The sequence below is a fragment of the Pyricularia pennisetigena genome, chromosome 1, assembly GCF_004337985.1.
Source record: "Pyricularia pennisetigena strain Br36 chromosome 1, whole genome shotgun sequence".
Taxonomy (NCBI): Eukaryota; Fungi; Ascomycota; class Sordariomycetes; order Magnaporthales; family Pyriculariaceae; genus Pyricularia; species Pyricularia pennisetigena.
In genome coordinates this window covers 2,517,616-2,544,419 of record NC_043740.1, presented here as the reverse complement: position 1 = coordinate 2,544,419, position 26,804 = coordinate 2,517,616, and the positions used below count along the sequence as shown (strand labels likewise).

At 52.2% G+C, this 26,804-nt stretch overlaps 10 protein-coding genes across 10 annotated transcripts in view; 6 read left to right on the top strand and 4 right to left on the bottom strand.

Annotated features, from left to right (window-relative positions):
• Positions 1-960: 960 nt before the first annotated feature.
• On the bottom strand, positions 961-3,378 carry PpBr36_07318 (uncharacterized protein; the record flags this gene model as incomplete). Its single annotated transcript, XM_029894456.1, has 2 exons — positions 961-2,181; positions 2,296-3,378. The coding sequence occupies 2 exons, from the start codon at positions 3,376-3,378 to the stop codon at positions 961-963; spliced, it is 2,304 nt and encodes a 767-aa protein (XP_029747843.1).
• A 1,251-nt stretch (positions 3,379-4,629) lies between these two features.
• Positions 4,630-6,115, bottom strand: PpBr36_07317 (uncharacterized protein; the record flags this gene model as incomplete). Its single annotated transcript, XM_029894455.1, has 3 exons — positions 4,630-4,920; positions 5,006-5,991; positions 6,082-6,115. The coding sequence occupies 3 exons, from the start codon at positions 6,113-6,115 to the stop codon at positions 4,630-4,632; spliced, it is 1,311 nt and encodes a 436-aa protein (XP_029747831.1).
• Positions 6,116-7,763: 1,648 nt separating this feature from the next.
• Positions 7,764-8,593, top strand: PpBr36_07316 (uncharacterized protein; the record flags this gene model as incomplete). The annotated part of the gene is made up of 2 exons (XM_029894454.1): positions 7,764-7,809; positions 7,959-8,593. The coding sequence occupies 2 exons, from the start codon at positions 7,764-7,766 to the stop codon at positions 8,591-8,593; spliced, it is 681 nt and encodes a 226-aa protein (XP_029747832.1).
• Positions 8,594-9,420: 827 nt separating this feature from the next.
• PpBr36_07315 (uncharacterized protein) lies at positions 9,421-9,738 on the top strand (the record flags this gene model as incomplete). Its single annotated transcript, XM_029894453.1, has 1 exon — positions 9,421-9,738. One exon carries the CDS (start codon positions 9,421-9,423, stop codon positions 9,736-9,738), a length of 318 nt encoding a protein of 105 aa, XP_029747833.1.
• Positions 9,739-11,372: 1,634 nt separating this feature from the next.
• On the top strand, positions 11,373-13,075 carry PpBr36_07314 (uncharacterized protein; the record flags this gene model as incomplete). The annotated part of the gene is made up of 4 exons (XM_029894452.1): positions 11,373-11,514; positions 12,105-12,230; positions 12,343-12,761; positions 12,824-13,075. The coding sequence occupies 4 exons, from the start codon at positions 11,373-11,375 to the stop codon at positions 13,073-13,075; spliced, it is 939 nt and encodes a 312-aa protein (XP_029747834.1).
• A 2,376-nt stretch (positions 13,076-15,451) lies between these two features.
• On the top strand, positions 15,452-17,183 carry PpBr36_07313 (uncharacterized protein; the record flags this gene model as incomplete). The annotated part of the gene is made up of 3 exons (XM_029894451.1): positions 15,452-15,781; positions 15,911-16,541; positions 16,684-17,183. 3 exons carry the CDS (start codon positions 15,452-15,454, stop codon positions 17,181-17,183), a joined length of 1,461 nt encoding a protein of 486 aa, XP_029747835.1.
• A 441-nt stretch (positions 17,184-17,624) lies between these two features.
• PpBr36_07312 (uncharacterized protein) lies at positions 17,625-20,964 on the bottom strand (the record flags this gene model as incomplete). Its single annotated transcript, XM_029894450.1, has 3 exons — positions 17,625-18,702; positions 18,783-20,544; positions 20,676-20,964. 3 exons carry the CDS (start codon positions 20,962-20,964, stop codon positions 17,625-17,627), a joined length of 3,129 nt encoding a protein of 1,042 aa, XP_029748050.1.
• Positions 20,965-23,346: 2,382 nt separating this feature from the next.
• Positions 23,347-23,899, top strand: PpBr36_07311 (uncharacterized protein; the record flags this gene model as incomplete). Its single annotated transcript, XM_029894449.1, has 2 exons — positions 23,347-23,545; positions 23,667-23,899. 2 exons carry the CDS (start codon positions 23,347-23,349, stop codon positions 23,897-23,899), a joined length of 432 nt encoding a protein of 143 aa, XP_029747836.1.
• A 2,574-nt stretch (positions 23,900-26,473) lies between these two features.
• The window catches only part of PpBr36_07309 (uncharacterized protein), a gene marked incomplete at both ends in the record, with an annotated part of 2,282 nt that continues 1,951 nt past the window's right edge, over positions 26,474-26,804 (bottom strand). Inside the window, one exon of the mRNA XM_029894447.1 lies at positions 26,474-26,763. Coding sequence (XP_029748439.1) covers positions 26,474-26,763 — 290 coding nt within the window. The remainder of the gene's footprint in view (positions 26,764-26,804) is intronic.
• Positions 26,489-26,791, top strand: PpBr36_07310 (uncharacterized protein; the record flags this gene model as incomplete). The annotated part of the gene is made up of 1 exon (XM_029894448.1): positions 26,489-26,791. A coding segment is annotated over one exon (303 nt), but the record flags the coding sequence as incomplete, so codon positions are not given.

The window sequence follows — 26,804 nt, the reverse complement described above, 5'->3', positions numbered from 1 at the left end:
AAAAAAAATCGCTGACAGTCATTCTTTCACTGGTAATAATTGCATGACTGCTCGTACCAACGCTATGAAAATAAGAAATTGACAGTTTCTGTGCCGACTGCATTGCAAAGTTCAACTAAAATAAAATATGCGAAATCGGTCGAGAGCAGAGTTAGAAGACTTCAGCCCTCTCTAGCCGTAAACACTTATTCATGTTATGAAAAAGAAGAAGCAAATTTTTTTGGGACCTCATGTGCTGTGGTCCATCTAAATCCCAATACTCCAGGAGGCTGGGCGGGCCCATACTTCCGAATACCAAAAATACCGATCATGTTTGCTGTAAGCTCAGCATGGGTTGACCCCTTGCGCAAGCCAACGATGCAGACCGTAGCAACAAAAGCTGCGTAAATGTAGCTAAGCTTCTAAGTGAGATAACAACTCTTGTGGTATATCGGACAGTTCCGCTGCCATAATAATATTCGAGGTAAAATAAAATGAATGAATCTCGCCATGTCCCAAACGCATCGCCCCGATCGACGTCTTGGCCAATAATCGGGCCAGCCGTATGTCGACGACCGGGAAGATGGAACGAGATGGGACTGGCTTGAGGCCAAGGGGAAAAAAGTTAAGTCGCCAATTGGACGTATAAAAAAGATAAAAATTCGAGGACAAGTCAATCTGGCTGAAAGAGGGCAAAACAGTGTTGACCGAGGCTTTTCTTTCTTTTTTTTTTCCCTCCTAGTCATTGCTGAGGGTCCTCAACCATCGATTTGATGTGCGTTGTGTTTCGTACATGGCGACGCCAACAATGCCTGCCGCGGATAAACGCCTTTCAGGCACAAGTAGCGCTTGTGACAAATCAAAGTTGAACTTCGCAACTCATGACGCCCAGTCAAGTAAGGCTAGTCAGCAGACATTGAGCATTCGAAGAGCATGTGCAGGCTCGCCGCAAAGCCCAACTTTGAAGGTTCAACCTCTCCGCTAAGCGTTAGAGGTCCCCCGGCCAGTCTGTGACAAGCCCTGACGCATGGTCGCAGGCAACACAGCAGGGATACCTTCATCATCATCTTCAGACTCATCAGATGAACCTCCCTCGTCATCTTCCTCATCAACCAAACCCACGACAGACTGAGCAGCCGGCGCTGTGGCTGTAGCGTCAACACTCTGCTGGGCAGCGGCCGCCTCGGCTGGCAACTGTCGCTCTGGTGTGCCACTGGATTGGCTACCACTGTCTTGGCTCCCACTGTCTTGGCTATCACTGTCTTGGCTCTGTGGCGATTGCGACACCGACGCGACGATAACTGACTCCTCTCCAGCCCGAGATTGCTGCACAGACCCCACGACGTCGTTGCTGTTTTTTCCTTCACCATCGACCCTGCGACGTTTCGGGTCTCCCTCGATAGGGCTAGCATCCGAATCAAGCTCCCTCTTTATTGGAACGTGGTCTTTGTTCATGTTGGGGGTGGACCGCGAATTTGTGGCCCCCGTCGTCGGCACTGGAACTGGCGTAGTTGAATGAGCAGCTGGATGTCCCGGACCGACAGACGCCGCGGGCTTCGGTGCTGGAATTGGCTTGGTTGAGTAAGTCGTCGGGGGACGTCCTGGACCGACGGGCCGGGGCACTCCTCCATGAATAGCTGTCAGAGATCTTCGGGCGTCATCAAGAGCTCCACGGTCGTATCGTTCCTCATGCTGGCGACCCATGCGTTCACGTTCGGCCTCGATCTCTTTCTTGGTGCGGCGTTCGCGAAGCCGCACGCCGTACTTCTTCCTGATCATGGACTGCTTTGTGCCAAAACCATTTCGCAGGCTATCGATACGGACGCGTCGTTCGTTAAGGTCTGCGATAGCTTCGGCTGCCTTGAAACGGCTTGCAAAGGCTATCTCGGCCTGCCGGAGTTCTTCTTGAAGGGACTCGCGCTGGCCCTGTGTCAGGTGAGCGTAAGGATCGGAACCGCCAGTGATCCTGCCCATACCCTCTCCCGCGGTGTCAGGTGTGCCAACAGGTGGGGATGTAGCAGATCTGAATGGCGCAGTGCGCTGAGGAGTTGCACTGTAATGTTGAAATTGAACCGGCACTACTCTCGGGTGAGCATTGGCCTCAGCAGCAGCCACTGCTCCTGCTGCGGCCGTGGCAGTAGCGTCCATGCCCTGCTCGGCAGGGGTCGGACCAAAGTCGCCGCAGACCTTGTTGTTCAGATGCTGGTGTTGACGTTAGATACATTCGATAGACTGGGGCTGGGATGGCGATGTAGGAAACAAGGGAAGGGGGAATCTCATTTATAGATAAAAAAAAAAAAAAAAAAAAAAACTCACGTATTGCAATCCAAGCGTAGTAGTAAAGCCTTGACCACAATGAGTGCACGAATACCGGAACCCTTCAGGCAGAGCCGGAGCACGTGTGCAGACCTGCTTCTGCATGTGGTGATTATACGCCGATTCTTGCTTAAAAGTGCGATAGCAGACGGAGCATTGCCAAGAAGCTGTCGGATCAGTCACTGGTGCTCTCAAAGTGCTGGCTCCCGCGGAAACATAGCTGGCTCGGCGCGCAGCCGTAGGCGAATCGGAAGGGATGACACGCTCCTGATGGTTGTTATTCTGCTCTACTACGTCGTTTGATTCGTATCCGAGGCGCTCCGCGCGCGACAAGGCGTCCACCAATGGTTTTGCCTCGATTGTTCTCAAGCGCAGCTCCAGCGCCTTGTCCAAGAACGAATGTGAGGCCTTGGCGAGTATAGTGTCACTGACTACATCGAGATCCGCCTGGCTAAAATGTTCCAGCAGGTCTGCTTTGCCTGCCTTGACCATCTTGGAGCCGAAATCGCGGATGGCGCGCTTGGTCATTGGAACTGTCGCATGGTGAATGCTCGCATTGAGGACAAAGGCCTGGTGAAAGTCTGTTCCAAGCAAACACTTTTCCCAATTGTCACGAATGGCCCTCCTCACAGCATCGCCCAGAGATTGCTGTATCGCATAGGTTATGCGAGCCACGTCGTCTACAAATTTTGGGTTGATCGTTTCGTGATCAATAGTTGGCGACGGATAGCCGCTACCGCGCCTTGCCGGACTGGAAATCGTGTTACCGGGAGGGTCCATGATGGAAGGCCGGTTCCGTGGTCTGCCTGGTAGCCCTGTACTCGGTGATGGCTGAGGCTGTGCGGGCGAGTACATGGAAGGCATAGGCTCAGTCGACACTGGAGAACGGTGGAATGCACCGCTTGAAGGCTGCGATGAAACGACACGTGGTGGTGGCGGCTCGACGTTTGCAGGCTGGCTAAAACGCCTGATATTGTCAGGGTGCGTTGAAGATGGATAAGACTGAGGCAGATCCGATGTAATAATCCGAGTCGGCTGTCCTCCCAAATGCCCCGTTGGGGGCTGCGTTGCTGTAGACGCCATCGAAATGTCCTTGGATCTCTGGACTAGAGAGCGACGTGCAACACAATGTAGTTGATTGAAAATTTGCCGCCGCAATGGCGCAAGAAACTACCCCAAACAGAGAGAAAAAAAAAATAACCCGATTCTAGCGTCATAAAGAAAAGTATCAGCGAACATGAAAATCCAGCCACTACATCCGGAAGGAACTATTTGTTACTTTTCAATCAATTACCTTACTGGTACCTGCCAAAAGTGGTGGGATGCGAGGGTGCACGTGATTCCTTCCTATCAAGGATGCGTCCCAACGCGTGTTTGGTCTGTTGGTTGCAGGAAGTAATTTTTTGACGTCCAGTGGACCCAAAAGTGAACGAACGAACTCAAGTCCAAACAAAAGAACGACAACGTCAGCACGAAAAAAATCCCTGTCGAGCTAAGGGTATCTGGGCAACTTTATAGAAGGGTTGGCAGAGTTATTCGCAATGAGCGGACATGACACGCAGCGCGCGTCCAAGACTCATGAAGATCGTTGTGCTGATTGTTGCTGCTGTTCCCGCGTGTGTCAAACGGGCGGTGGTGGACGTGCAAGTAATAATAAATGTAAGTACGAGGGTAAAATTGGTAAAATTACGAATTGGAAGGGACGGATGGTAAAAGGTTTTTGGGTGGTCAGTGCACCACCCCCCTTCCGGCTATACTCTTTAATAAAAATTACTTAATGCCTGGCATTTTCCGGTTAATGTGGGGAGGGGCAGGGGCGAATAAATGCAAAAGTGGTCCACTTGTTGGTTATCCACCTAAGTTACCAACAGAAAAGTTCCGTACACACCCTGAGGTCACTCAGACACTCACATTTTGTAAGTGGGGGCTTCGTCTGTGCTGAGTTTGATTATTTTTAAGGTGTCGAAACCTCCACTACCCGCGAACCATCATTCATGCACAAATCATTAGTTACTTGTTCTCGCACTAATGTGATTAGTCAAAATTAAATAATATCCATGATAAAGCGCTACATAATTCTGCCAATCAAGGCTTTCGCTAAAAAACCGTGCCCCCTTTGTATTAACCCCTTAAAAATTAGGTATACGCAATACTTTAGCAGGAAAAGAACAAGGGTGAAGCTGAAACTTGAATCGTAAGAACAAGATCAACGAAACAGTCACATGCTCCTGAACCCGGATTTCCTACCGGCACCCAATCCGATTTTACCTCCTTCATAAGTTCTCTTTTTTTTTTTTTTTTTTTCCTGCTCATCAGCCATGCAGCCCTATATCATCACACACTGCCGTCGCCGATACAGGCCAGCATCAGACGCTGGTAGTCGCCACTTGTTTCGCCCTTGATTCTTTTTGCCAAAGATGTGCCGTACCGCTTCTCATATGCAATTTTGACGTTGGCCAGGTTCTGGCGGTCCCAGTGTGAGCGTACGACACGTGCGACCAGCAGGTGGTCCTTGGTGCCAAGGCCAGCCATGGCGTCTTCGAGGAGCGCTGCTTGGTGCATGTATTTGTCCAATGCGTGGCGCAGCTGGAAAAGCAGCGCATCTTGCATGTGGCCGGAGAACTCCTATATTTATTTATCTATTAGTTGGTCAAGTTTCAGATGGGAGAGGGGGTGCGGAAACGCATTATTCGTTGGGCCCTGAACCTACCCTGCGAAACACCTCCTCCAAGCTGCGTCCGTATTTGTTCTGGTACTGAACGGCAATGTCGCGGATCTGGTTGTCGTTCCTCATGCTCATGATACTGCATACCACGATTTGATCTGCTCCAATCTTGCCCTCGGTTGCATCATAAAGAGTCTGCACGTCGCGCTGCGTCGCACCGGGGTCGACAGGTGCCGAATCCTCCGCCCTCGTGGCCTGCATCACCATGTCAAAGTGCCGCTCCGTCTTCATGCTCAAGTCGCCGCGCACATCTTCCTCGAGCCGCCGCTGGAATACCTCCATGTACTTGCGCTTGATGGCGTGCATGTCGGCATTTGACCTGCCCAGCAAGACGTCGTTGAGAACCTTTTCTTTTGTCCCTGGCCCCGACAGCGCGCTGCGCAGGAGGTGAACGTCGTGCAGGAGCGGGCCTTGAGCCAGAGCCACCAGCCCATCCTCAAAGTACCTGCTCGTTTCGGACTTGATATCTTTGATAAGGTCGCGATTGTGCATTCGATGGAATGCGATGCGGATGGCATCGATCTGCAGTGGGTCTTTGTTGGAGAGGATGCGAATCAGGGCCTTTTCGTCGGTGCCAAACCCCTTCATCGCCTTGCGGAGCCCGTCCGCGTCGGGGTTAGGATCCCAGTTTATTGACTGTGCCGGGCCATAGCCTAATGAAGGTGGTGTCGGCGGATAAAACTGTTGCTGAGGCGGCGGCGCGCCGTACTGCTGTGGTGGTTGTTGTCCATAGTGACCTTGAGGTGGAAAGGACTGTTGGTGGGGCGGGTGGCCGTACCCATGTGGAGGAGGTTGCCCATAGGCTTGAGGGGGTTGACCGTACGGTGGCTGTTGAGGATAGCCGTGCTGTGGTGGTGGGTATTGCCCAGGGGGTGGTTGATGGTATTGCTGGGAAGGATATTGGCCAGGAGGAGGGTATTGGCCCTGTGGGGGAGGTTGTGCATAGTAGGCGCCTTGAGGAGGTGGAGGCTCTGTTGCGTCATTCAAATCAAGTTTGTTTAGTTATGCTTCCAACATATACAAACCACTGCTGTATCAGTGCAACAGAATAATTCACTTACGGCCACCATACGGGGGATAACCTTGATAGGACATGACTGGTGATTATGATTACTAGCTGATGACTTGGCGACACTGGAACAGCAAAAGACTGAGGATGGCGATTAACAATAAGATTTGAATTGCAGCAACTTGCGACGAAGGTCCACCAGCAGCTGGTAAAGCGAGATTTATAGCAGGCAGCAGCGGATGACAGTGTTGGTGCTGTTAGTGGGGTAGAAAGACTTGCGCTGGTGGCTGATCACCTGAGAACAAGGATATCCAAGTACGAATGCCCAAAGCGAGGAAAAGGATACGGCTTCTACATTTCGACAACACATATTAGACGGCGACGATGAGCAAAGGGGCAAATTCTTGGGTTGTTCAAGTCGATTTCATCGGTCACGCGCATGCAGGCGCAATTCGCTGTGCCTGAGTGGATGACGGCGGGTAGCATCACGGATAGTGACGAGCGACCAGTGGCTGAGTTGTCCGCAGTCGGCTCTGGCGCAAGGCGCATTTGGGCAGTCCACGTCATCCCCACTACTCTAGACCGATTTGGTGGAATCAAGACTTGCAACTGCACTGTACGCGACGGTCTGATTGGTACTGGATTGATTGGGCGCTTCCATGCTCTGTCTTCATGGCACATGTACCTTCCTTAACGCAGATGGTAATCTTTGCAACTATAGTAATTACTATGGTACAGATTCAAGCTGTAGCCTAAGCAACCTTAAAAGCAGCCAATGATGGAAGCAGCCAATGATGGATGGAGTCTTTACACTTATCCGCCACATTCCTAGGCACAAACCGTGAGAGCCAACAATAATCTAGTGAAGAAGAAAGTCTGGTCCTCCAGTTCTTGCGCTTGTGAGAATTTTGAGATGCATGTCGGATTGCCGCATCTCGGCATGAAAAGCTTTCAAGCATGATCCATGATCCCTCTTGATATCCATCCTAACCCAGCATTCCACCAAGCCCCATTAAACCAGACGCAGCAGCATTTCATGCCTTCGGTCGGATCAAAGGGGGTTGATCTACAAACTGGTTGATCATGAACCGGAGTAGGGTTTTGGGAACCGAGAGCACTATAAGACAAAATCTACCATGCGTGTCGAGAAGTTGTAAGGTGAGGCGTTCAAGTGCTATGCATGTGTGCTATACTAGCTTCAGGAGGGCAATCAAGCTGACAGAAGTTGAGTACTCTGTGGAGAGGGACCGAATAGTCATTTGCTATCGAATAAGTTGTTTAGGTACTGCATTGGCGGCCGCGATAAGGAAAAAAAAAAAAAAAAAAAAAAAAAAAAAAAAAAAAAAAAAAAACGACGTACTTGCAGCCCTAAAGCCCGCTTCATTTGCTTTTGGTTGGTTGTACAGGCGTAATAGAGATTGTTTAAAGTGCTTGCTTGATGGTGATGGCACTGTTTCAGTCTACTGCTAGTTTGTTTCTGTCTTGGGATAAGAATGAAAAAGATGATGGCTGGAGCTTCGCCCAATTGGAACTGCGAGAAGATGGTGGCCTGCAGGACTAGTGTAACGAGCCAATCAAATTCCATTATGTTCTCCACTTTCAAACCCCAACCTCCAGTATTCCCCCAATTTAGGAGCAAACAGGCTTGCAGGTTCATATCCACCAGAATCTCTTTGCTCACCAAGCTATCTGACCAAGAGATGCAGATGGGTTTCCAGCCTCCAGAATTACAAAATGTCGCAACATAAGAGGCGCTGGCTTTCTGTACAAAGTCAGCAAGGTAGGTGCCTGCGTTGTCTTTGTGCTTTTCTTTTTCTGTTCTCATTCCCCGGTCAGTCTCTTCAAGCAAGGCCTACCCTTTCAGTCCCAGCCGTCGACATCCGCCTGTCATCTCCCGAGACATCACTCTCTCACTATCAATTTTACAAGCCTTGGGGCAGTTCCACAAGATGCATCTCAGAAACCTTCCGATTTCATTGCTTTTGGCTTTGCTGGATTTCAGCACACTCTGCCCTGGTTTGCCCCTCAACTTGCAGCCTCAAGACCAAGGCCACAATCAGGCTTTGGAGCCGAGGGACCCCAAAGTGACATATACGGTGGTTCCCATCGACGGCTCACTGCCAACTCCAGGCCCCGGAGCTTGCAATGGGAACTCTCCTGGCCGTCCCGGCCCGGGTGGCGGAAACCAGGCCCCGCCCGGTACTACCGTGACGGTTGAAAAGACAATGCCTCCTACGACCGTCACAAGCACTATTCCTGCAAACACCGTGGTGGTCACTCAGACTATCGTTTCTCTCTCTACTGTCACCGTCACGGAGAGCGTGATTGAGGCGTCCACCACTGCACAAGTCTCGGCAAGCTCAACCGCCGCCAGCGCGTCTCAGACAAGTGTAAGCTCAGAGCCGACTTCAACCTCGGCTGACAACACCACTATCACAACGACGGCCACTGCCGAGTCCTCCCCTGCTACAACTAGCGCGTCTTCACCGACAAGGCAGCCCGATGATGGCCAGTGGTGGTCGCAAAAGTACCCGAGTTGGAATGCAACCAGCACAGCCTGGTAAAAAAAAAAAAAAAAAAAAAAAAAAAAAAAGACCGGACTGGCTTGCCCAAGTAAACTTCATCTCTTGACAAGCATCGGCAAACAAGAAAAGCACTGGCTTTCTACTACATTCTTCGTTCACCCTGGAGGCGCTTTATTCTCTTACGTATTTAATCCTAATACAACAGCACCGATATCGGTTCGCTGTTTTACGCTGTATGATATACGTGGTACGGCTAGGCAAAAGAAGAGGTTCTCTTCAATGGCGAGCACCTCGGTCTTTGTTTAATTGCTATAGATTTGAGGCACGAGAGTTACGACTTGCTCAGATTTTTACATTGTTAGTTTCATTCGAAACGTGGACATACATAACACAATGATTCCTTTGGGGAATGTTCTTCCCCTTTTCTGTTCGCTTTTTTATCTGTAACGAGTCGTTTTCTGCGCTCTGGACCATTGGTTTGGACCATTGGTTAAGTGACAGGCCTGGGTGACCTACCGTTTGCAGATACCAATGAATGTCATTAGTGACAAAGGAAAGAAAAAAAGTCAGCCCGGAACATCACCGTGCCTTGATTTCTCCAGACAAAGAAGACAAAGAACATCTGTACAACACCTCGGTCCATCTACAGACGCAAGGGGGCTGGCGCTTTTACCTCGTGCCGTTCACTTCACTAATGCGCACAAGATTTGGGGGCCTTGTAGTTTTATCTAGCATTACTACTTGAATCTCAACCCTCTACTTCACCAGTAGCAGCTCAGATCCCAGGTGATTCGCAAATCGGAGAATACCCCATTCCAAAGTAACTAAACAAAAATCAACAGACGACAGCGAGAGGGGAAAAAAAAATGCCAGCTTTCGGCCAAGGCCACCTGCGTCCGTCCACGCCGTTGGCGTACCTGCTCTCACCCCGCGATTACGCCGTAGTCAAGGCGACGTACTCGCAAAACGGCCCCAGCTACAGCAACACGGGCCCGAACCAGCCCGCTGCCATCGCAGTGTCGGCTGTCATCGGCGGCCTGGGACTTGTCACGATCCTGTGGGTGGTCATGATGCGAATCCGTGACCGGAGGAGGAAGGAAGGCGAGGCCGAGGCCGAAGCCAAGATGAGCGCGGTCGGTCGCTCGGCTGCGACGTCGGTTTCTGAACGCGATGCTTCAAAATGACGAGGGGGAGTAAAGGCGGTTGCTTAGCAGGGAGGCGGTTCAAGTTTTGCTTTCGGGGTGTGGTATTCCGAGCGGCTGGACTAGTAGCTGAGTTTGGCCCTGGAGGTGCTGATGACGATTAGGATATTTGCAGTCGAGTTGCAATACACCTTTCGCCTCCGTGAAAAAAAAGCCCGTACAAACAGATTTCAGACAGTTGCGTGGCATCAGGCGTGTGCAATATGCACTCTCGCTTGCTATACCTCATGGCTTTGGTACCGTTCTGCAGGTAGAGCTCAAACTCGCTGAAGGCGACAGCGGTCACCTCGAAACCTGAGATGGAGCTCCAGATAAAGACTTCGTCGGTCTAGATGTTGTCACCGCCCGCGGATCCTGTTCCCGGGCGCCGCCGCAGCGCGGAGAAGGAGCTCATCCAGGTTAAGATAACCAGAGAGAGAGATGCGCGGGAACAGGACCGCCGTCGCTCAGGCTTTCCCCCCTGAAGATTTAGGAGATTTAGGCTCCATCGATGAGTTTCAAGTCTGGGGCTTTGAAGATGATGCTATTTTTTTTGTGTGATTAGTGAGTTGGTTGCGGATTCGCGTGGAATGCTTAGTGGAAAAGGGGTGTTAATTTCCAGGATGCGGCAGCTATGCTCATGCCGGAGCGAGTGGGGTGCCAGGTTCTTGGCTACAGTCCACCTGTCGTTGTCGGAGAGTTACCCCCGGATACTGTCATCGGCCAGCTGGAGCTTCTGCTGGGGCCTGGACGAGTAGCAACGATACTTCTCTTTCGCTCAGGCTTGATGGTGCTTCTTTAGGGAAGCGAAGTGCGTAGTGTGTGAAGCGAGCCTAGGCACTAACATTGTATCTTCTTTTCTTATTGGACGCTCCAGCGCGAGTTCTCTCTCCAAGTGCGTGGGCATTTTTCGCCCGATGGCTCCCCCCTCGCCTGCGGAAACCCTTTACCGTGGGTGGTTTCGCAGGCTGTGGAAAAATCTGTAGTTGGGCTAAACACCATCTATCCCGGTTGAGGGCAGGCTTTTGACAATGCCTCTTAGCCTGTCAACTTGAACCTGTATCGACGTCGTTTTCAAGACACGGCAATGAGGACTCGAGCCGGCATGCTGATACGATCATAAAAACAGAACGACATGAGAGTATATCGATCGCGTCCTGTACTGGCGGTGCAGCCAGCCTTGGGATTATCCGTCTCTGGAAACAGCAATCGACAGTCTAACATGGCGAGTTGCGGAAGAATCATCGATAAACTGATGGGAAGTATTTGGACATTAACCGGCTGCTGTTTATATCTCGACAGGCCTGCATACACGACCCAGCGGAAACCACCTGAGTGGCTGGTCGGATTGCCTCATTCCTCTGCCAGTCGCTCTGAAGCTCCAGCTATCGAAAACTGGAAAGCAGGGAGGGTAGCTTTCCCCGCATCTTTAGTGTATGATTTCCGATTGACCAGATGAAAGGCGAAATTGACTTTGTTGGGGCTCGTTCATCGATCTAATGGGAAGAGAGACAGTAGTCGTGCCATATGTTAAACGAAGCGGGCGTCAACATGACCGGATTGGGAAATCACATATATTCAAGTCTACCTTGCCTACTCAAGTAGGTGCCTGGTCATGCATCCCCAAACTCGGCCCAATGAAGATTATGAACCTGATCCCAAGTAAGCAAGCAGATGTTATCCGCAGACTCGCACGCACCTTTCAAGGCAGCCGAAACTACCTAACGACATCACCAAGTTCAGACCTGTTTCTGGGTTTCTCCGAAATCGCCAAGGCGTGTCATCGGGGCAATCAAAATGCGAGTACCAGAGTTCATATGTCCGTTGGACAAGACAAATCCTGTCAGGTTGGTAATAATCTCAAGTATAGCCGATAAACGGCTCGATTCAATGACTTTGTGCAGATTTTGGTTCGGTTCAGACGAACCAATGGGCTCGAGCCACACACAAGCCTGGCACATATGCAGTTTCATGGGGGCAAAACAAAATCGATAAAGGACGGCAGTGATGCGAGGGGCTTGAATGATCAGACCAAAGAGTGATTTGAATGCGCGATGCACGGATGCAAAAGAAAGCATGACAGCTCGGCTTGAAAGTCATCTCTACAAGGCTCGTGGCCCGAGTGGCGAGATACTTTTTGCGGCACTTTCCACGTTCCGAAGTCCCCCAACGTTATAAACGCTCAACTCGTCTCCCCTCCTCACTTTTTTTTTCGGATATGTGTCTTTGACCGCCGTTTACAAAAAGCTCATTGACGCAGAAGCAGAACTTTGGCGTATAGAGAGCGAGAAGGAGAGAAAAAAAAAAAAAAAAATCAAGCATGAGGCCCCTAGGCTGCTTAGCCCTCGCTGCGGCGATGACGCCTGTAGCGGCAAACATCCCACCCAGCGAGTTCAACTTCCCAAGCGTCAACAACGACACGGTCTTGACGGTTGCCTACAGCTTTAATGGAAACACCACCGTCGTCGAGCCCGGTACCATGTTTGGCGGGAACAGTAAGTACCTATCTCCCTACCTCTTGATCCACCGAATCAAGACACTGTCGCGCATTTGTACGGCCTGATGATTGTAAATCAACGTTGAAACTCAAAAAAACAACGAATTTAGTCGCGCGCAATCAGCCACAGCTGGCCGTGGACCCGTCCAAGTTTCGGTCACTCGCGGACTACAGCGGGCAGTACGTCGTCATCATGATCGACCCAGACGCACCGTCTCCAGACAACCCAATACGGCGGTCGATCCTGCACTGGTTGGCGTCGGGCATAACGCAGACGCTGGGGGGTGGAAGCGGCAGGATCTCGGGCCAGAGATCCCTGACCAACTCGACGCCGGCGACGGTGCCCTATGCGGCGCCGGGCCCGCCGCCGTCCTCGTCGGCGCACCGCTACTTCTTCTACATCTGGCAGCAGCCGCCCGGTTTTCAGGTGCCTTCGAGCTTCAACCCAAACAACCGCGCCAACTTTGATATTGAGAACTTTGTGCGCGAGACAAACCTTGGGGCGCCGGCTGCGGCAAATTACATATATGTAAGTTTGAGATGGTAGACTGTTGAGTATGACACGGCCCTAACCGCAGTCCATCCCTGCAGGTCTCGCGCCAGGACAGCGTTCCGATGACGTTTATTGCCTCTCCCGGATCCGAATACCCTGGTGGCAACGGAAACGCCGTATTCCCCAGAAAAGGGGACGGCAACGGCAACGGCAACGGTAATGGCAATGGAAATGGAGATGGAAACAATGGATACAATCCTGATGAGGGCGCTGCATCTGCGGGCATTCAAATGTCCTATGTTGCTGCGTCGATTTCCCTTGTGGCCATGGCCGTGGCCTGCTTGGTTTAAACTGCTCTTGGTGATTTTTTTCTGTAAAAGGCCTATTTTCAGTTAATAATACCTTTTTCTTATTGTTTATTTTTTATTTTGTTGTTTTATTTAGCGGCAGCCCCGGCACCAAAAGTCCAATTCAAAAAGTTTGTAATGTCTCGAGTCTGGTGATTTGTATACGAGTTGGATAAAAGGCAAAATTGAAATTCACGACACGGCATAGTTTTGGAGGGATTGCCGTTGTGTTACGCTTGATGATTTAAGCGCCCGAAATAAATTTAGTTCCGAGCCTAGTTGCTGTAAAAAATGCTCTGCTATTTCTAGCGCGCGCGCGAGTAAAAATACACCACGCATCTGGTTGGATCTACGCGCCGTCCTAGGATCGACGGTTGTGAATATGACAGAGATTCGTCTGAACTGCCTACCGTGGATCGAATCCCTAACTGGAACCAAGCTGTACCGAAGCTCAATCCAGCACAGCAAAAGAACGATTGCTTACAGTACTGTCAGTCAGTCATTCAGGGATGACAACGGCAGACCCTTTCCCCCCTCGAGGCGGGAATCTGGAACAGATTGAGACGCCCATGTTCCACTCTATCCTGCCCTACGGAGATGAAGTGGGACGATTTGATTTTTCTTTTTGCTGGAGAGGATGCCCCTGTCATGCTGCGCCTTTGATGGTGCCAAATTTGGCTTATTTGAAACATTGAGAGCATCAAAGATTTGTTTTTCCCCCCCATTCTGACTGCACATACGACGTACGGTGAAAAATTGCCTAAGGAAGTATTTGCGATCCGATTTGAAAGGAGAAGGAAACAAACAGATCACGATGAGTACTATGAGTAGATTCAATCAATCAACCGGCAATGGATATATGATGTAAGTGTAGTAGTATATTTTACGTATTAGCCTCGAATACAAGTTTATTTTTTAATGTGACCATGTAATATCGGCAAAGACTACCACGTGCCAGGAAATGGGACTCTGCGCTTGGATACTCTCCCCCAGAAATATTGAGTGAGATCCATTGAATTGCTACCCAATTAATATCATGTGCAACTCCAAGAACTGGAACCTGCAACTTTTTGCTAACTTTTGTGCCAGAGTCCAAAGTCCAGAGTATGAACAGGCACAAAGCGCCTACCTACCTAAATTGTACAAAAACACGCTCGGGTTCAGCGCGTCTTGGTATAAGTCCACCATAAGGTGGGGGTTGTGGGGCTTTTAACTTGCCGAAACCTCCATACAGACTTCTCCCACGCAAAAGGTCAGACAAACAAAGCCCTGGCAATGGCAATACCAAAATTAGCAGGTGGTAACAGGAACAAGGGTCAGGGCGGAACTCCCCCCCCCTCAAGATTATTTTGGGGCAACATTCTTCACCAACTCAAAATGCCCTTGCATCATCATCAAGTGGTTCTTTTGCTTTCTTTTGGTTCGAACTCATTTCATGCCTTCAACCGGGGAGTCTCTCCCAAGTGATCCCCCGCATTCAACGGGTGATTTAGTTTTGCCAATAATGTCGGGCATTTGTGCCGCGCCAAGGTGGACCAAAATAATACGGATCATCATAGCCGAGACGATACAACGCTCGTCTTTTAGTCACGACTCGCGACTTTGTGGATGACGATGGGCGCGAACCAAGGTGGCCAGCGAACAACTGCCCATGGCTTTAGAATACCGCCACCAGATTGGCGGAAACCACGGGTTTGAGCGAAGCTGGCGGGGGTTCCGCTTTTAACAAAATAGGCGCCCCTTGTTCGAGTGCTACGTTGTAACTGTTTCCCCATGAGCTGTTGCCAGAGGAATCCAGGAACAAGAGCGACCGACACAAGATCACAAGATCTCGGCTGCCCACTTTCGGCATGTGTGGTGCTCCCGCAAAAGGCAAGTCGTGTCATTACGCCTGGTGTTGCCGAATTAAATCTGGCCCTCTGACTGGTGCGCATAGAAAACAAAAACCAAAAAGAAAAAAAAAAAGAAAATAGTCTCTGTAGTATCGACAAGAAAAGAACAACGTCACCGTCGGCTTTTCATCAGTTTACCATGAACGACTGACTACTAGCTCGGTCTTCCCCGCGTGCCAAGTACCCACCGGTACTGCAGCCCAGGTCCTGTACTGCATCTCAATCCAGGGGATGAAGCGCGAGGATGCCTTGCAGAATGGGGCCCGTCGACTGACTGATGTCAGACAGGGCACGTCGTTCATCGCCCCCTAAACGTTTCGTTTTATGTCAAAAGCACGTTCTCAATGCTGACGGTACCAATTCAGCACTCCCCAATGTTAAATAACCTATAACTTCTGCCTTCCCCCGGGGGCTGGTCGTCTGAAGATAATCAGCCGACATGTCCCTTAGATCGTCTTGACCGGCCAGCCGTCGACGATAATTCAAGATGCTCTCACTCAAGGCCGTGCTGAGATTCGCCTCAGTGGCTGTCGCCGTCGTCCTCCCGACGTTGGCGCAGGCACAGGCGCCGAACCCTTCTCTCTCGGTCCGCTCGCCCCCCGTGAGCTACAACAACACGCTGATAAAGCAGCGCGCCGATCCCCAGATCCTCAAGCACACCAATGGACGCTACTACTTTATCGCCACCGTCCCCCAGTATGACCGTGTCGTGATGCGCCAGGCGGACAGTATCCAAGGCCTCGGTACGGCCGAGGAGAGGGTAATCTGGGCTCGCTCACAGTCAAAAGCTGGTGTTGGTTACGTCTGGGCCCCCGAGGTATGTGGATATATCCGATAGGGCTGGCTAATTCATGTCATGTGCTCCTGGCTTCGCCCGTAACAACCTCCCTAGTATCATCATGATGCACTAAAACTAACTCTCACTCACTCACTCGCATCGAAACAGCTCCACAGAATTGGCGACAAGTGGTACATCTACTTTGCCCTGGGCCGCAACTCTGCCTTTGACATCCGGCCCTTTGTTCTCGAAGGCACGGGCTCCGACGACCCTCTGGCCGCCAGCTGGGCCGAAAAGGGCTTCATCACCACCGACCTGGACACCTTCTCCCTCGACGCTACCACGTTCGAGGTCAATGGCGTGCGCTATCTCAGTTGGGCCCAAGCCGACCCCAAGTTCGACAATGGTGATGGCACGTCGCTGTTCCTGGCGCGCATGACGAACCCCTGGACCATCGAGCGCCCATCCGTCGTCATCAGCCGGCCCGACCAGCCCTGGGAGCGCATCGGCCACTTTGTCAACGAGGGTTCGTGGGGAATGGTCAGGAACGGCAAGGTCTTTGTGACGTACTCGGCAGCGGCGACCGACGCCAACTACTGCATGGGCCTGTTGACTGCCGACCAGGACGCGGATCTGATGAACCCGGCCAGCTGGCGCAAGTCGAAGGACCCGGTCTTCGTCACCAACAATGCGACATCGCAGTTTGGCCCCGGTCACTCGGCCTTTACCGTCTCGGATGACAACCAAAGCGATGTGCTCGTCTACCACGCCAGGCAGTACAAGGACATTCGTGGCGAACGTGAGTCTTGGGATCCCAGTGTTGTTGTTGTTGTTGTTGTTGTTGTTGTTGTTGTAGTTGTTGTAGTTGTTGTCTCAACCAAGACTCCCACAACATGACGTGTGAACAAAATGACTGACGAAGCAAAAATAAAACAACACAGCCTTGGACAACCCTGACCGCCACACTCGCGTGCAGAAGCTCTACTGGCGCTCGGATGGCACTCCCGACTTTGGGATCCCCATCCCCGACGGACCGCACCCCGTTCGCCTCCGCTCCTCGGCCGACCAGACGCTCTACGTCGGCATCGCGAACAACGCGGTGCAGAGCGTCAAGGACGCACCGGTCCAGAACACGCAGTTCAAGATTGTCGAGCCGGGTCTCGGGGGCGCCGGGACCATAAGCTTCGAGAGCACGGCCCAACCTGGCAAGTACCTCTCGGCCGGCGGCGGCTCGGTCAGCCTGACGACAGTCAGCAGCAAAAGCGACGCCGGAGCTCGCAGCAGTGCGTCGTTCCGTCGCGTGGCTGGACTGTCGGACGCGACCGGGGTTTCATTCGAGTCTGCCTCGCAGACCGGGAGCTACCTCGTCTCGGGCGGGAACGGTGCAGCGGTCTCTGTGGCGCCGTCTACTGGGGCCGAGGCTACGTTCTACTTGGAGTAATTAATACTTTTTGCTTCTTCTTCTTTTTTTTATTTTTTTTATTTGCTTCTCATATTCTTCTTTAGGCTGGTCTTAAAAAAAGCAACAACGAGAAAACAAATGAGGCGAGATGCTTTGGTCCAAAAGGGGCCATGATGTCATGCCCATGTGGCCCCCCTCTTTTTTTTTAAAATGAAAAGAAAACAAAGCTTCAAGCCTCGAATATTTAACGGATTCCAAGTAATGGGGCGAGACAAGAGAAAAAAGATCAAGATAGCCTGCTAATGCCGATTATTAGTATGAATAATCTGTAGTTTAACTAATAGTTTTACAAATACAAAAAAAGACAAAAAAAAAATAAAAATAAAAAAGAAGATTGAAAGAAACAATGAAAAAGTTGCAGCGGCCTGCTTTGCTTGGTTAAAAGCTCGAAACGAGTCTCTGTCTGTCTGTCTCTCTCTCTCAAGCTTCGTCATACTCAAAGCTGGTCTCGTTGGTCCTTCCGTAGCCGGCGTATCCTCCCTTGTCCTCGTCGTACTTGCCCTCGACGACGGGCATGAGGAAGCAGTCCTGGACTTTGCCGCCGGTGATGGAGTGCTCGACGGCGGCGGAGGCCAGGACGACGAGACCAGCGACGGGGTCGCGGACCAGGAAGACGCGCGGCATGCTGCCGTCGGCGTATGTGCAGACGGCCGGGTACGACAGGTCCATGGCGGGGTCGACGGCGTAGAAGCGGAAGTCGTCGTCGTCGTCGTTGTTGGTGTTGGTGTTGTTGTTGTTGTTGTTGGTGTCTTGCTGTTGTTCCTGGCGACGGCCAACTGCCGCTGCCGCCGTGGTCGAGTTGCTGCTGCTGTTGCTGCTGCTGCTGCTGCTGCTGCCGTCCACAGCCGTCGTCGTCGTCGTCCCGGCCTCGCCCTCAAACGCCACCATGACGACAGGCACCGCCCGGGCCGGCAGCTCGAAGCCGTCGGACGCGCGCAGGCGGCTCGCGCCCACCCGCGCCATGGTGTCGTTGTAGTAGTGCAGGACGCGGCCGGACCCGTCGCCCACCACCAGGTCGCGGTAGATCTCGAACAGCTCCGTGCAGAAGGTCATGCCGGCCACGGCGTCCACGGCCGCCAGGTACAGGTTGCCGTCGCCGCAGGCCACCAGCGCCGTCTCCGCGCCCGGGTCCACCATCAGCGACAGCTCGAAGCCGTCGGTGCGGTTGTACGGGTTCGCCGGGACGGGGGTGCTCGCGTAGCTGAGCGTCGTGCTGCCGCCTTTGACCTGGCTGGTCAGGTCTTGGATGACGGCGGCCGCTGCGGGGGTGGTTTGTCGTTTGGTGAGGCGTGGCGTGGAGGGGGGTGAGTTGTCGTCGTCGTCGTTGTTGTTGTTGTCGTTCTCGGCTGCTTGGTCTTGCTCGTCGTCTGGCTCGTCGCTGGGCTGCGTCGAGGAGGTCGAAGAGGATGCGGTGGTCGCCGGCGTGGCCTCGTCTTTGTCAGTGCTTGTTGGGTTGGCGGCCGAGGACGACGGTGCAGGATTCTCCCTGCCGGGAAGGCTGAGTATTTGGCAAGGCCACGAATGGTTAGCAACAACAAAAAAAACAAAAAGAGACCAAACAGAAGCGGGCAGACTCACGCAATGCATCCCCGCTTCAGGACCTTGTCCTTGGTATCAAACAAATCCTTCTTGGAGCCGAGGAGATCGACGTAGATCCTGTTGCGCCAGCTGATCTGCGTGGCGATGCCGGTGCAGCCGTCAGTCGAGGTGAAGCCGGCGCCGAAGCCGGCGGCGCTGCTCTGGCCGATGCTGGCGGCGGCCTGGGCGGTGGCCTTGATGGACGGCTCGTCGGTCAGGCCGACGCTCTTGTCGAAGCCGCCGATCTTGAGCCCGCACTTGACGCTGACGGGCAGGCCCAGCTCGGCGGACAGCATGATGCGGCCCTCGGCCTCGAGCACGGGCTTGAAGTAGGGCTCCCAGCCCTCGGTCCGGGAGGCGGACGGGTTCACAAAGTCGAGCCTGGCCAGGGCGTTGGTGATGCCCATCTCGGCGCCGGCGAGCAGCTTGCCCTCGGCGGCGGCCAGCAGCGAGACGCGGGACCCGAGGCTGACGCGCGGGCCGACGGTGACGATGCCGTACGAGAGGCCCGGCAGCCCCACGTCCAGCAGCGCGCTCTCAAAGTCGCGCTGGTACCTGATCTTGGCGTCGACCCCCAACTTGAACACCACGTTGAGGTCCATGCGCATCTCCACCTCGCCCTGCGTGAAGCCGCCGACGGGCGTGAAGGCCGCCCGCCCCGTCAGCGTCGCCCGGCCGTCCACGCCGCACCCCACGCAGTAGACGTTGAGGTAGCCGGCGGGATCCTGGGGGGACTGCGCGCTGCTGCTGCTGCTGCTGCTGCTGCCGCTGCCTGTGCCCGTCCCAAAGGACCTGAGGAGCACGGCGTCGCCCCAGGGGGATCGCGTCTGCTTGAGGCTCGGGTCCCGGAGGCGCTTGGCGTCGGCGTTGTCGCTCCCGGCGTCGGGCACCTTGAAGGACAGGTCCTTGCTGATGGAGCCCGAGATGGTGGTCAGCTTCTGGATCGGGGCGATGATGGCCTTGGCCACGTTGAGGATGGGCTTGGGGATGATCTTGCTGAAGATGCTCTTGATGAACCACCGGCGCTGGAGCGCGTTGTCGTCGTCGCCCGGCGCCAGCTCGTCGATGAACCGGTCAAACTCGTCCAGCGTGTCGATGTCGCTGTACCCCATCTGGTCGTCCAGGTCGTCGTCAAAGTACGGGCCGAAGCACGCCGTGGGTAAGCCGTGGACCGTGTCGACGGGGCCGACGCAGCGGGTGCGGTCATTGCCGAAGCTGTTCTGCTGCGTGCTGTTGGTGTAGGTGCCGTTGCCGTTGGTGTTGCCGTTGGCGTTGCTATTGCCAGAGCCAGAGCCAGAGCCAGAGCCAGAGCCAGACCCCGTCCCAGAACCAGGTCCGGACGATCCACCCGGCCCATTCGAACCAGACCCCGGACCAACACCAGACGGAAAACACAGCGGGCTTCCCGGCCGGGGAACCCACCAGCCCCATTCCGTCTCGGCCCTGTCGATCAGCTTCTCCGGATCGCTCGCCTTGCCCACGGCGACGATGCTGAGACTCGCGTCCGAGGTCTCGATGCCAGCGACGCTAAAGTAGCACCTGTCGGTCGCGGAGCCGCAGCCGGGCACGCTGGCGACGAGGACGACGCCCGCGGTCCAGGAGCCCGCCGCCTTGGCGTAGGCCTCGCCGCTCTGGAAGCCGACGTTGAGCGAGCCCGAGCCGGCGTCGTACCGGACCGTGACCGAGGCATAGTGGTCGAGCACCACGACGGGCGCCTTGAAGAAGTAGGTCAGGGTGCCAAAGTAGCCCTCCTTGCATGGATCTTTTTGTTTTTTTTTGTTTTTTGTTTAGTGGCCAGGTGTTAGTGTAAACCTCTCTCTCTCTCTCTCTCTCTCTCTCTCTCCGTGACCAGTCTTTCATATCTTTTTGGGATCCACGCATCGGTGCGCATACCTGCGTTTCCATAGTACAGAGGACAAGGCGTCTCGGGCTTCCTGGGCACGAGGTTGCCGATGCACTTGGTGCAGGTGCTCCAGTGGGTTGCCGGCGGGAGCGTGGTGATGGGGCCGGGCTGGAGAGGCTCGGGGGCGGAGGGCGACTCCGGGGCGGTGGGGGCGCAGCTGGTCTCGTTGGCAGCAGTGCATCCTCCGGGCGGCTGGACGTAGACGATGGTCACGTTGAAGCCCTCTGCGAGCACAGAAGTGGCCCCTGCAAGAGCGATCAGGAGGAGCTTGGGCAGCATTTTGGAGGTATCCTGTTGATTACGTCCTGTTGATTACGTCCGATTGATTGCCCCCTGTGGATTCTCGGCTCGACTGGATGCTCAACTTGCGGGAGACAATGAGACAAAAAAGGACTGTGATGCCCCGGATGAAGAAAACAAGATCTCCAGAGAACAACGCGGCGACGACGTTATATACACATATATACTATTCCTTTCAGTATAGAGACATCTCTGCAGAGACCGATACTGCGTATTTTGAGGCAGTCAAGGGATGCCATTACCGGGCCTAGATCCTTTCGTTTCAAGGGGCGAGTGCTCAGCCGCACACACCCTCCAGAGAGTGGAAATTGAAGCTGAAGACTGGGGCTTTACAACGGTCGACATGTCGATTTATCTTGAACAGCATCTCCAGAGGCCCTGGGTTCGGATGGACTGGTCACAATTGGGCTTTTATATCTGGTGATAGGTTCGGTTTCGGCGTGGTCAAGGACCCGGAAATCTTGTCTCGGGTGGTTTCGCTATGGAATATTATTGGAGGGAGTACAAGATGGATGGTTCTCAGGTTTTGGAAATTTAACTTGCATAGTCTCGGCTTCCCAGAGCTGAAGATGCAAACTGACCTCTCATCCTTTTTCCTTTACCAGAGAGTCTATATCTGACAGAACACGCCTCAGCTGCATCGAGCCCTTGGACAAGGGATTTAGGAGACTCGCTATGTTGTGAGCAGCCTGCACTATTCAGTCACAATTGAACCCGGCTTTCCTCAATTCCGTTCCATGCTCAAAACCGCCAAGGTCTTTGTTTTGTTTGCTGAAAAATACCAACACAAAAAGACACCCTAGTCTGTAAAAAGATTGTACAAAATGCCCATTTTCAATATATAGTATACCTTTGCAACGCCATGCCCAGTTATAACTCGAAAGAAAATACGGCCACTAGCAAAGAGCATTTTTATGATGAAGCCCTGCCGCCATTTGCGAGAATGACGCCGGCTAGCCAGAGGTTGCTGTTGCCCAACATTGGAGTCTAGGGATGCTAAGGTTGGGGGAGACGAGATGTGCTTGAGTCTTAAGATGAAAGTAGTAGGTTTGTTGCATTGATGATACATGTACAAGGCAACACACACACGCACACACACACACACACACACACACACACACACACACACACACACACACATACATCACCAGTTGCTGCATCACTGCACCGTTTTTATGTATAGCATGTCCAACTGAAAACAAAATCTATGACTGCAACTATAGTAAGCAAGGCCGTGATAACACCCCAAGGCTGGCTGCCAAAAAAGGAGCCGATCACAGTAAAGCTTTCTGTACCCAGCCAATCTCTATGTTTGAAGCTGAGGCGGGAAGAAGATATTACCAGCAAATATCAATTGAAATTTCAAACTGATTTACCAGGGTGATTTTTCAGGCTACAATAAATACCCACCTCTTCCACGCTTCAAGCTTCCTGTTGCACAAGCATAGGTTGAAAATGGACTCATTCAAACCTCACAAGAGTAGCAAAAGCAATGGTCGTGCTAATGTTTGATATAATACAAAGTTGCCATATGGTCTTTGTACTTCAGCAGAAAACGCGTCAAAAAGCACGGCATCATCTTGATTTGAAACTGTAGAGTGTAGATTTCAAAGCCGCTACTCTACCGCACAAACCCGCGCCTTTGCGTTGCCGTTCCCAGTTCTGGCACGAGTGACGCCGTGCAAGTCGATAATGTCGACAGAGAGCAAAGCATACCTAGTCTCTGGCCACAACGAGATCGTCCATGGCCTCTGCTTACCACGTGTGCGTGCGTCCATCCACCTTGTTATTGACATTCTTCATACCTTGTGGGGGGGTTTTAATAAACAAAAATTTGACTTTCGGCTAACTGTAATTATCATGATCAGAGAGATATTACTTAAGGAGGCTTCCGACTTTGAAATAAATCCCACAAAAATCTATAATTAGGAAGACCTTACTTGGGCCTTGCCCAGCTACAACTGTTTCTATTTACGATATTTGAAAAAAAAAAGAAGCCTGATGTGGACAAATAACTAATTGCATGCGTCTTCATTGCCAAACATTCGAAAATGGCACAATCCCATGTCTCTCTGTTTTCCGTATCCAAATGTCTTTGAATTCATGATTCAGGGCCTCATGCGATCCCCAAACGTACACGGTCGGGGGATCCGTCGCCCTGGTGCTCGCATGAAGTGCAGACGGGGTTGGGACTGGAACAAATCTGCCTTTAGCATTTATGTAGCCTGCCCTTAACTTCAAACACTGCGTCATTTCCACATTGATTACCACTGGACCACTGGCTTTTTTTTTCCCACCAAAGGAAATAAAATAAAGTTGGTATTAAACAATTATTGAAAAAAAAAACAAAAACAGAAAGAAATGCAGTACAGGTCCCTTCTTCTCTGGGTCGCAGTGGCCGCTAGCCTCGGTGCTGCTGCTTCTACGTGCCCCAAGGATTTCGACTACAGCCAATGTCCCAAGACCAAGCCTGGCGCGGGTGCTCATCGTCCCAAAGCCGCGTGTCCGGCGAACTTTGACTACAGCAAATGTCCTGCGGGCCCCGGTCACACTACTCGTAGTAAGTGTCGCTGTGTCCCTTTGCCCTGATTCAATCGCAAGATATGAAAAGGATTACTTGGTGACTAATCTTTTTTTTTTTTTTTCTTCTTCCGCCTTCAAACTTCAATAGACCACCAAAGAGACCTCTTGGTGCGCCGCCATCGCGAAGACATCGGTGCAGATATACTGTGCTGTTGTCTGTGGTGTTGTGCTGAAGTGTTGCTCGGCATTTTGGAAGGTATTATGGATCCGCATGGAAGGTCGCATTGCTCATATGATCGGGGATGGGCCGATGGGTATTTCGCTGGAAGAATCGGGTGGCCTTGATGATAAAAAAGGAGAGTGGGGTAACGCCATTCTACTTCGGTTGTAAGTCTTAATACATGTTTAAATAGCAGGGGCGGGGGCTATAGCTATTTGAATTTAATTTGGTAGGCTGATGTAATTTCTTCAAATAAATCATACCGCCCACATAGTAAATTCGAGCTCCTCGCTTTGTTATGCTTTCCTTTCATCGCTCCTCAATTTCAGTCTTAGCTCGTCCTGTAGAGGTTTTAGTCTCGGACTCGCCGTTTTGTTTCTGCGGCTTTGATCTGGATCCTCCATCATATAACAAGACCTAGACCAGAGCAACAGTGGACGCCTTGTCCGATTGTGCCCTTCTATTTTACGAATCCTTCGAAATCCTGACTTGCCCGTTTGGCCTGAGCTGGTGTGTACCGGCACAATTCTCAGTTATCGTTCTGGACTGTTCCTGGCAAACCACAAGCCTCGTCGGGATAAACACGTAGCTAGTTATAACTTATATCTACATATTGGCTAATTGAGGAATGTCTTTAACCAAAAAAAAAAAAAAATCCACAACCGCCTGTCGTAAGCCCGCATCTTTATACTTGGGATTCGGAGGCTTGTGTTGAGAATATAATAGATCTAGAGTCCGGCCTGATCGTCCTGCACTGGGATAATATAGGCGACCGGAGTTACCGTCATCATCACGAGTCGGGCTCTGAATCCGATATCGCCATGCTGTCCCTATACTACGACTTGACTTCTTCCGACCGGCCACTCCGGACAGGGTTTGACCATGTGTTATGCCAAATAAAATTAAGCCTTGATGCGCAAGTAGCAAAAATAAGTTTATCGACAGCAGTCACCAGACACCATGGTGCAGTCTATCGCATTCGTGGAAAACCCATGTCGAGAGTGGAACAGATTGCCATAAACTGCCAGAAAAAAGAAAAAAAAAATAATGTTCAGACCTCCACGTGGAACTTTGGAAGGTTTTGTTGAGAGCTGAATGTAATGTTTGGCATGTCCTATCCGGTAGCCGGACGAGGAAAAGCAATTGAGAAAAGAGACGAATAACAAAAGGGGAGTTCGGAGTGATTTTGAGACCTCCGGAGCCTTTCTTTGTGCGAGTGTCCCTGTTTACTCATCTGATCCGACTTTTCCTGGTGTTCCACGAGGTGACGTTGTCTGGGTTCTCGGAAATAATGAAAGTTGGATGTCCAGTTGGCAAAACTGGGGGCCATACAAGGCAAGCTGAGCTGGTCAAGTCACTGAAAGCTTGTGCAACCAAGGTACTTGATTGAGCTGTGGTCGCAGATCCTGCCAGTGTAAACAACGCCTTGCGGGTCATTCTCGGCGAGATCCTGACCGAAAAGGCTCTCGCCACCGACCAAAACTAACACCGTTAGACTCCACGTAGTAAAGTAAGTAGTATTATCATACAGTCCAGGCGAATACAGTGTGCCAGATCAGGATAACGCGGGGAGCCATTAGCGGGCGGCACGGTGCATATGTATCGTATGCCAAGTGGTACAGCCTAAATAATTTCGGCGGAAGAGACGGACGTGGTTTTTGAGCAATGTGAGTGAGATAATTACTGCAGACCGGAGAGTTGGATTTGGCTTTCGAGTCTAGACTAGTTGACAGCGACGAGTTCAGCCCGAAAGGGAAAAAAAAAAAAAAAAAAAAAAAAAAAAAAAAAAAATCGGTGAGTTTTTCCGGTATACTTTTCTGGATCTTGCCATCATAGAGAGCTGCCGGTTCGAGAACGTTCCCCTTTATTCCCCCTGAGCACGGCATCAAAATATGGTATATGGAGAAGCCCGAAAATCTGGGCGATTTTCCGCATACTCAGCCAGGTACGGTGAGATTTGATGTGACTGACGCAACTAAAAGGGTCCATCTTCTGCTACGCAGCCAGGGAAGCAGCACGGCTTGAGCGGGTACCTTTTGGCGCGTGTGGGCTCCGCTCCCCAAAGGCTTCCGTCCCGGCTCTTGTCGGCCCACCGAGTGGGTTGCATTCCAACGATTTTGCGGGGAACTCATCCCGCCCATGCCCATCGAAAACATGCTGCAATTGGAGCAAATTTGCGACGGGCCGTCCGCCAAAAGGTGAATACGAGCCGCAGAAAACCTCGTGTCTTACTGTGGATATTGCCGCGTTTGATGCAAGCAGCAGCCTTCTACTATGTACGTACTATTCCCGTACAGTACAGTACTGTGCTGCAGGTAACTAGTCACCCTGTCTGCCCGCCCGTTTTGCGGTCTCATTTGCCCGTAATTGCGCCTACCATGCCAACATCGCCATGGAGACGACAGGCGGAAATACTGTTGACACGAAGGAAGGAAGGGTAGGCCAAGGTCCATGTCATGTCATCATGATCCATCCTCCTGTCGGCTACACGGCGTCACGTTACGTACGTCTCCTCACCGGCGCCTTTGGTGCCGAAAGCGGGTGGGATTCCGAGGATTAGTTTTCCTCGTATGTTGAAACCAATGTAGCCATGTCCGTCTATATAAGACTGGCTGCCCAGCTGGCATCAATACCACAACTTTGCTTGTTTCTCGTCTTCATCCGCCTGCCTTTGATACCAAAAGCCCGGTCACTCCTATCCTGCACCATTCAGTCACGGTCGCTACCAGACAAGCCCCCTCCCCCTCACCACCCGCCAAAATGAAGTTCACCTCCACCATCGCGGCCGTCGCCCTCGTCGCTGGCGTCTCTGCCCAGCAGGCCGTCGTGCGCAACAAGTGCCAGGAGACCGTCTACGTCCAGTCGTTCCCCTACGACGGCTCTGCCGCCGGCCCTCTCACCACCGTCAGGACCGGCGAGACCTTCGCCGAGGACTTCCGCAAGTCGGGCTCGACCGTCAAGGTCTCCAAGACCAGGACCCTGACCAGCCCTCTGTTCATCGGCTACTCGTTCTCCTCGAACCCGGACTACGGCTACTACGAGCTGTCCAGCGAGTGGGGCAACCGTACGTCATCCC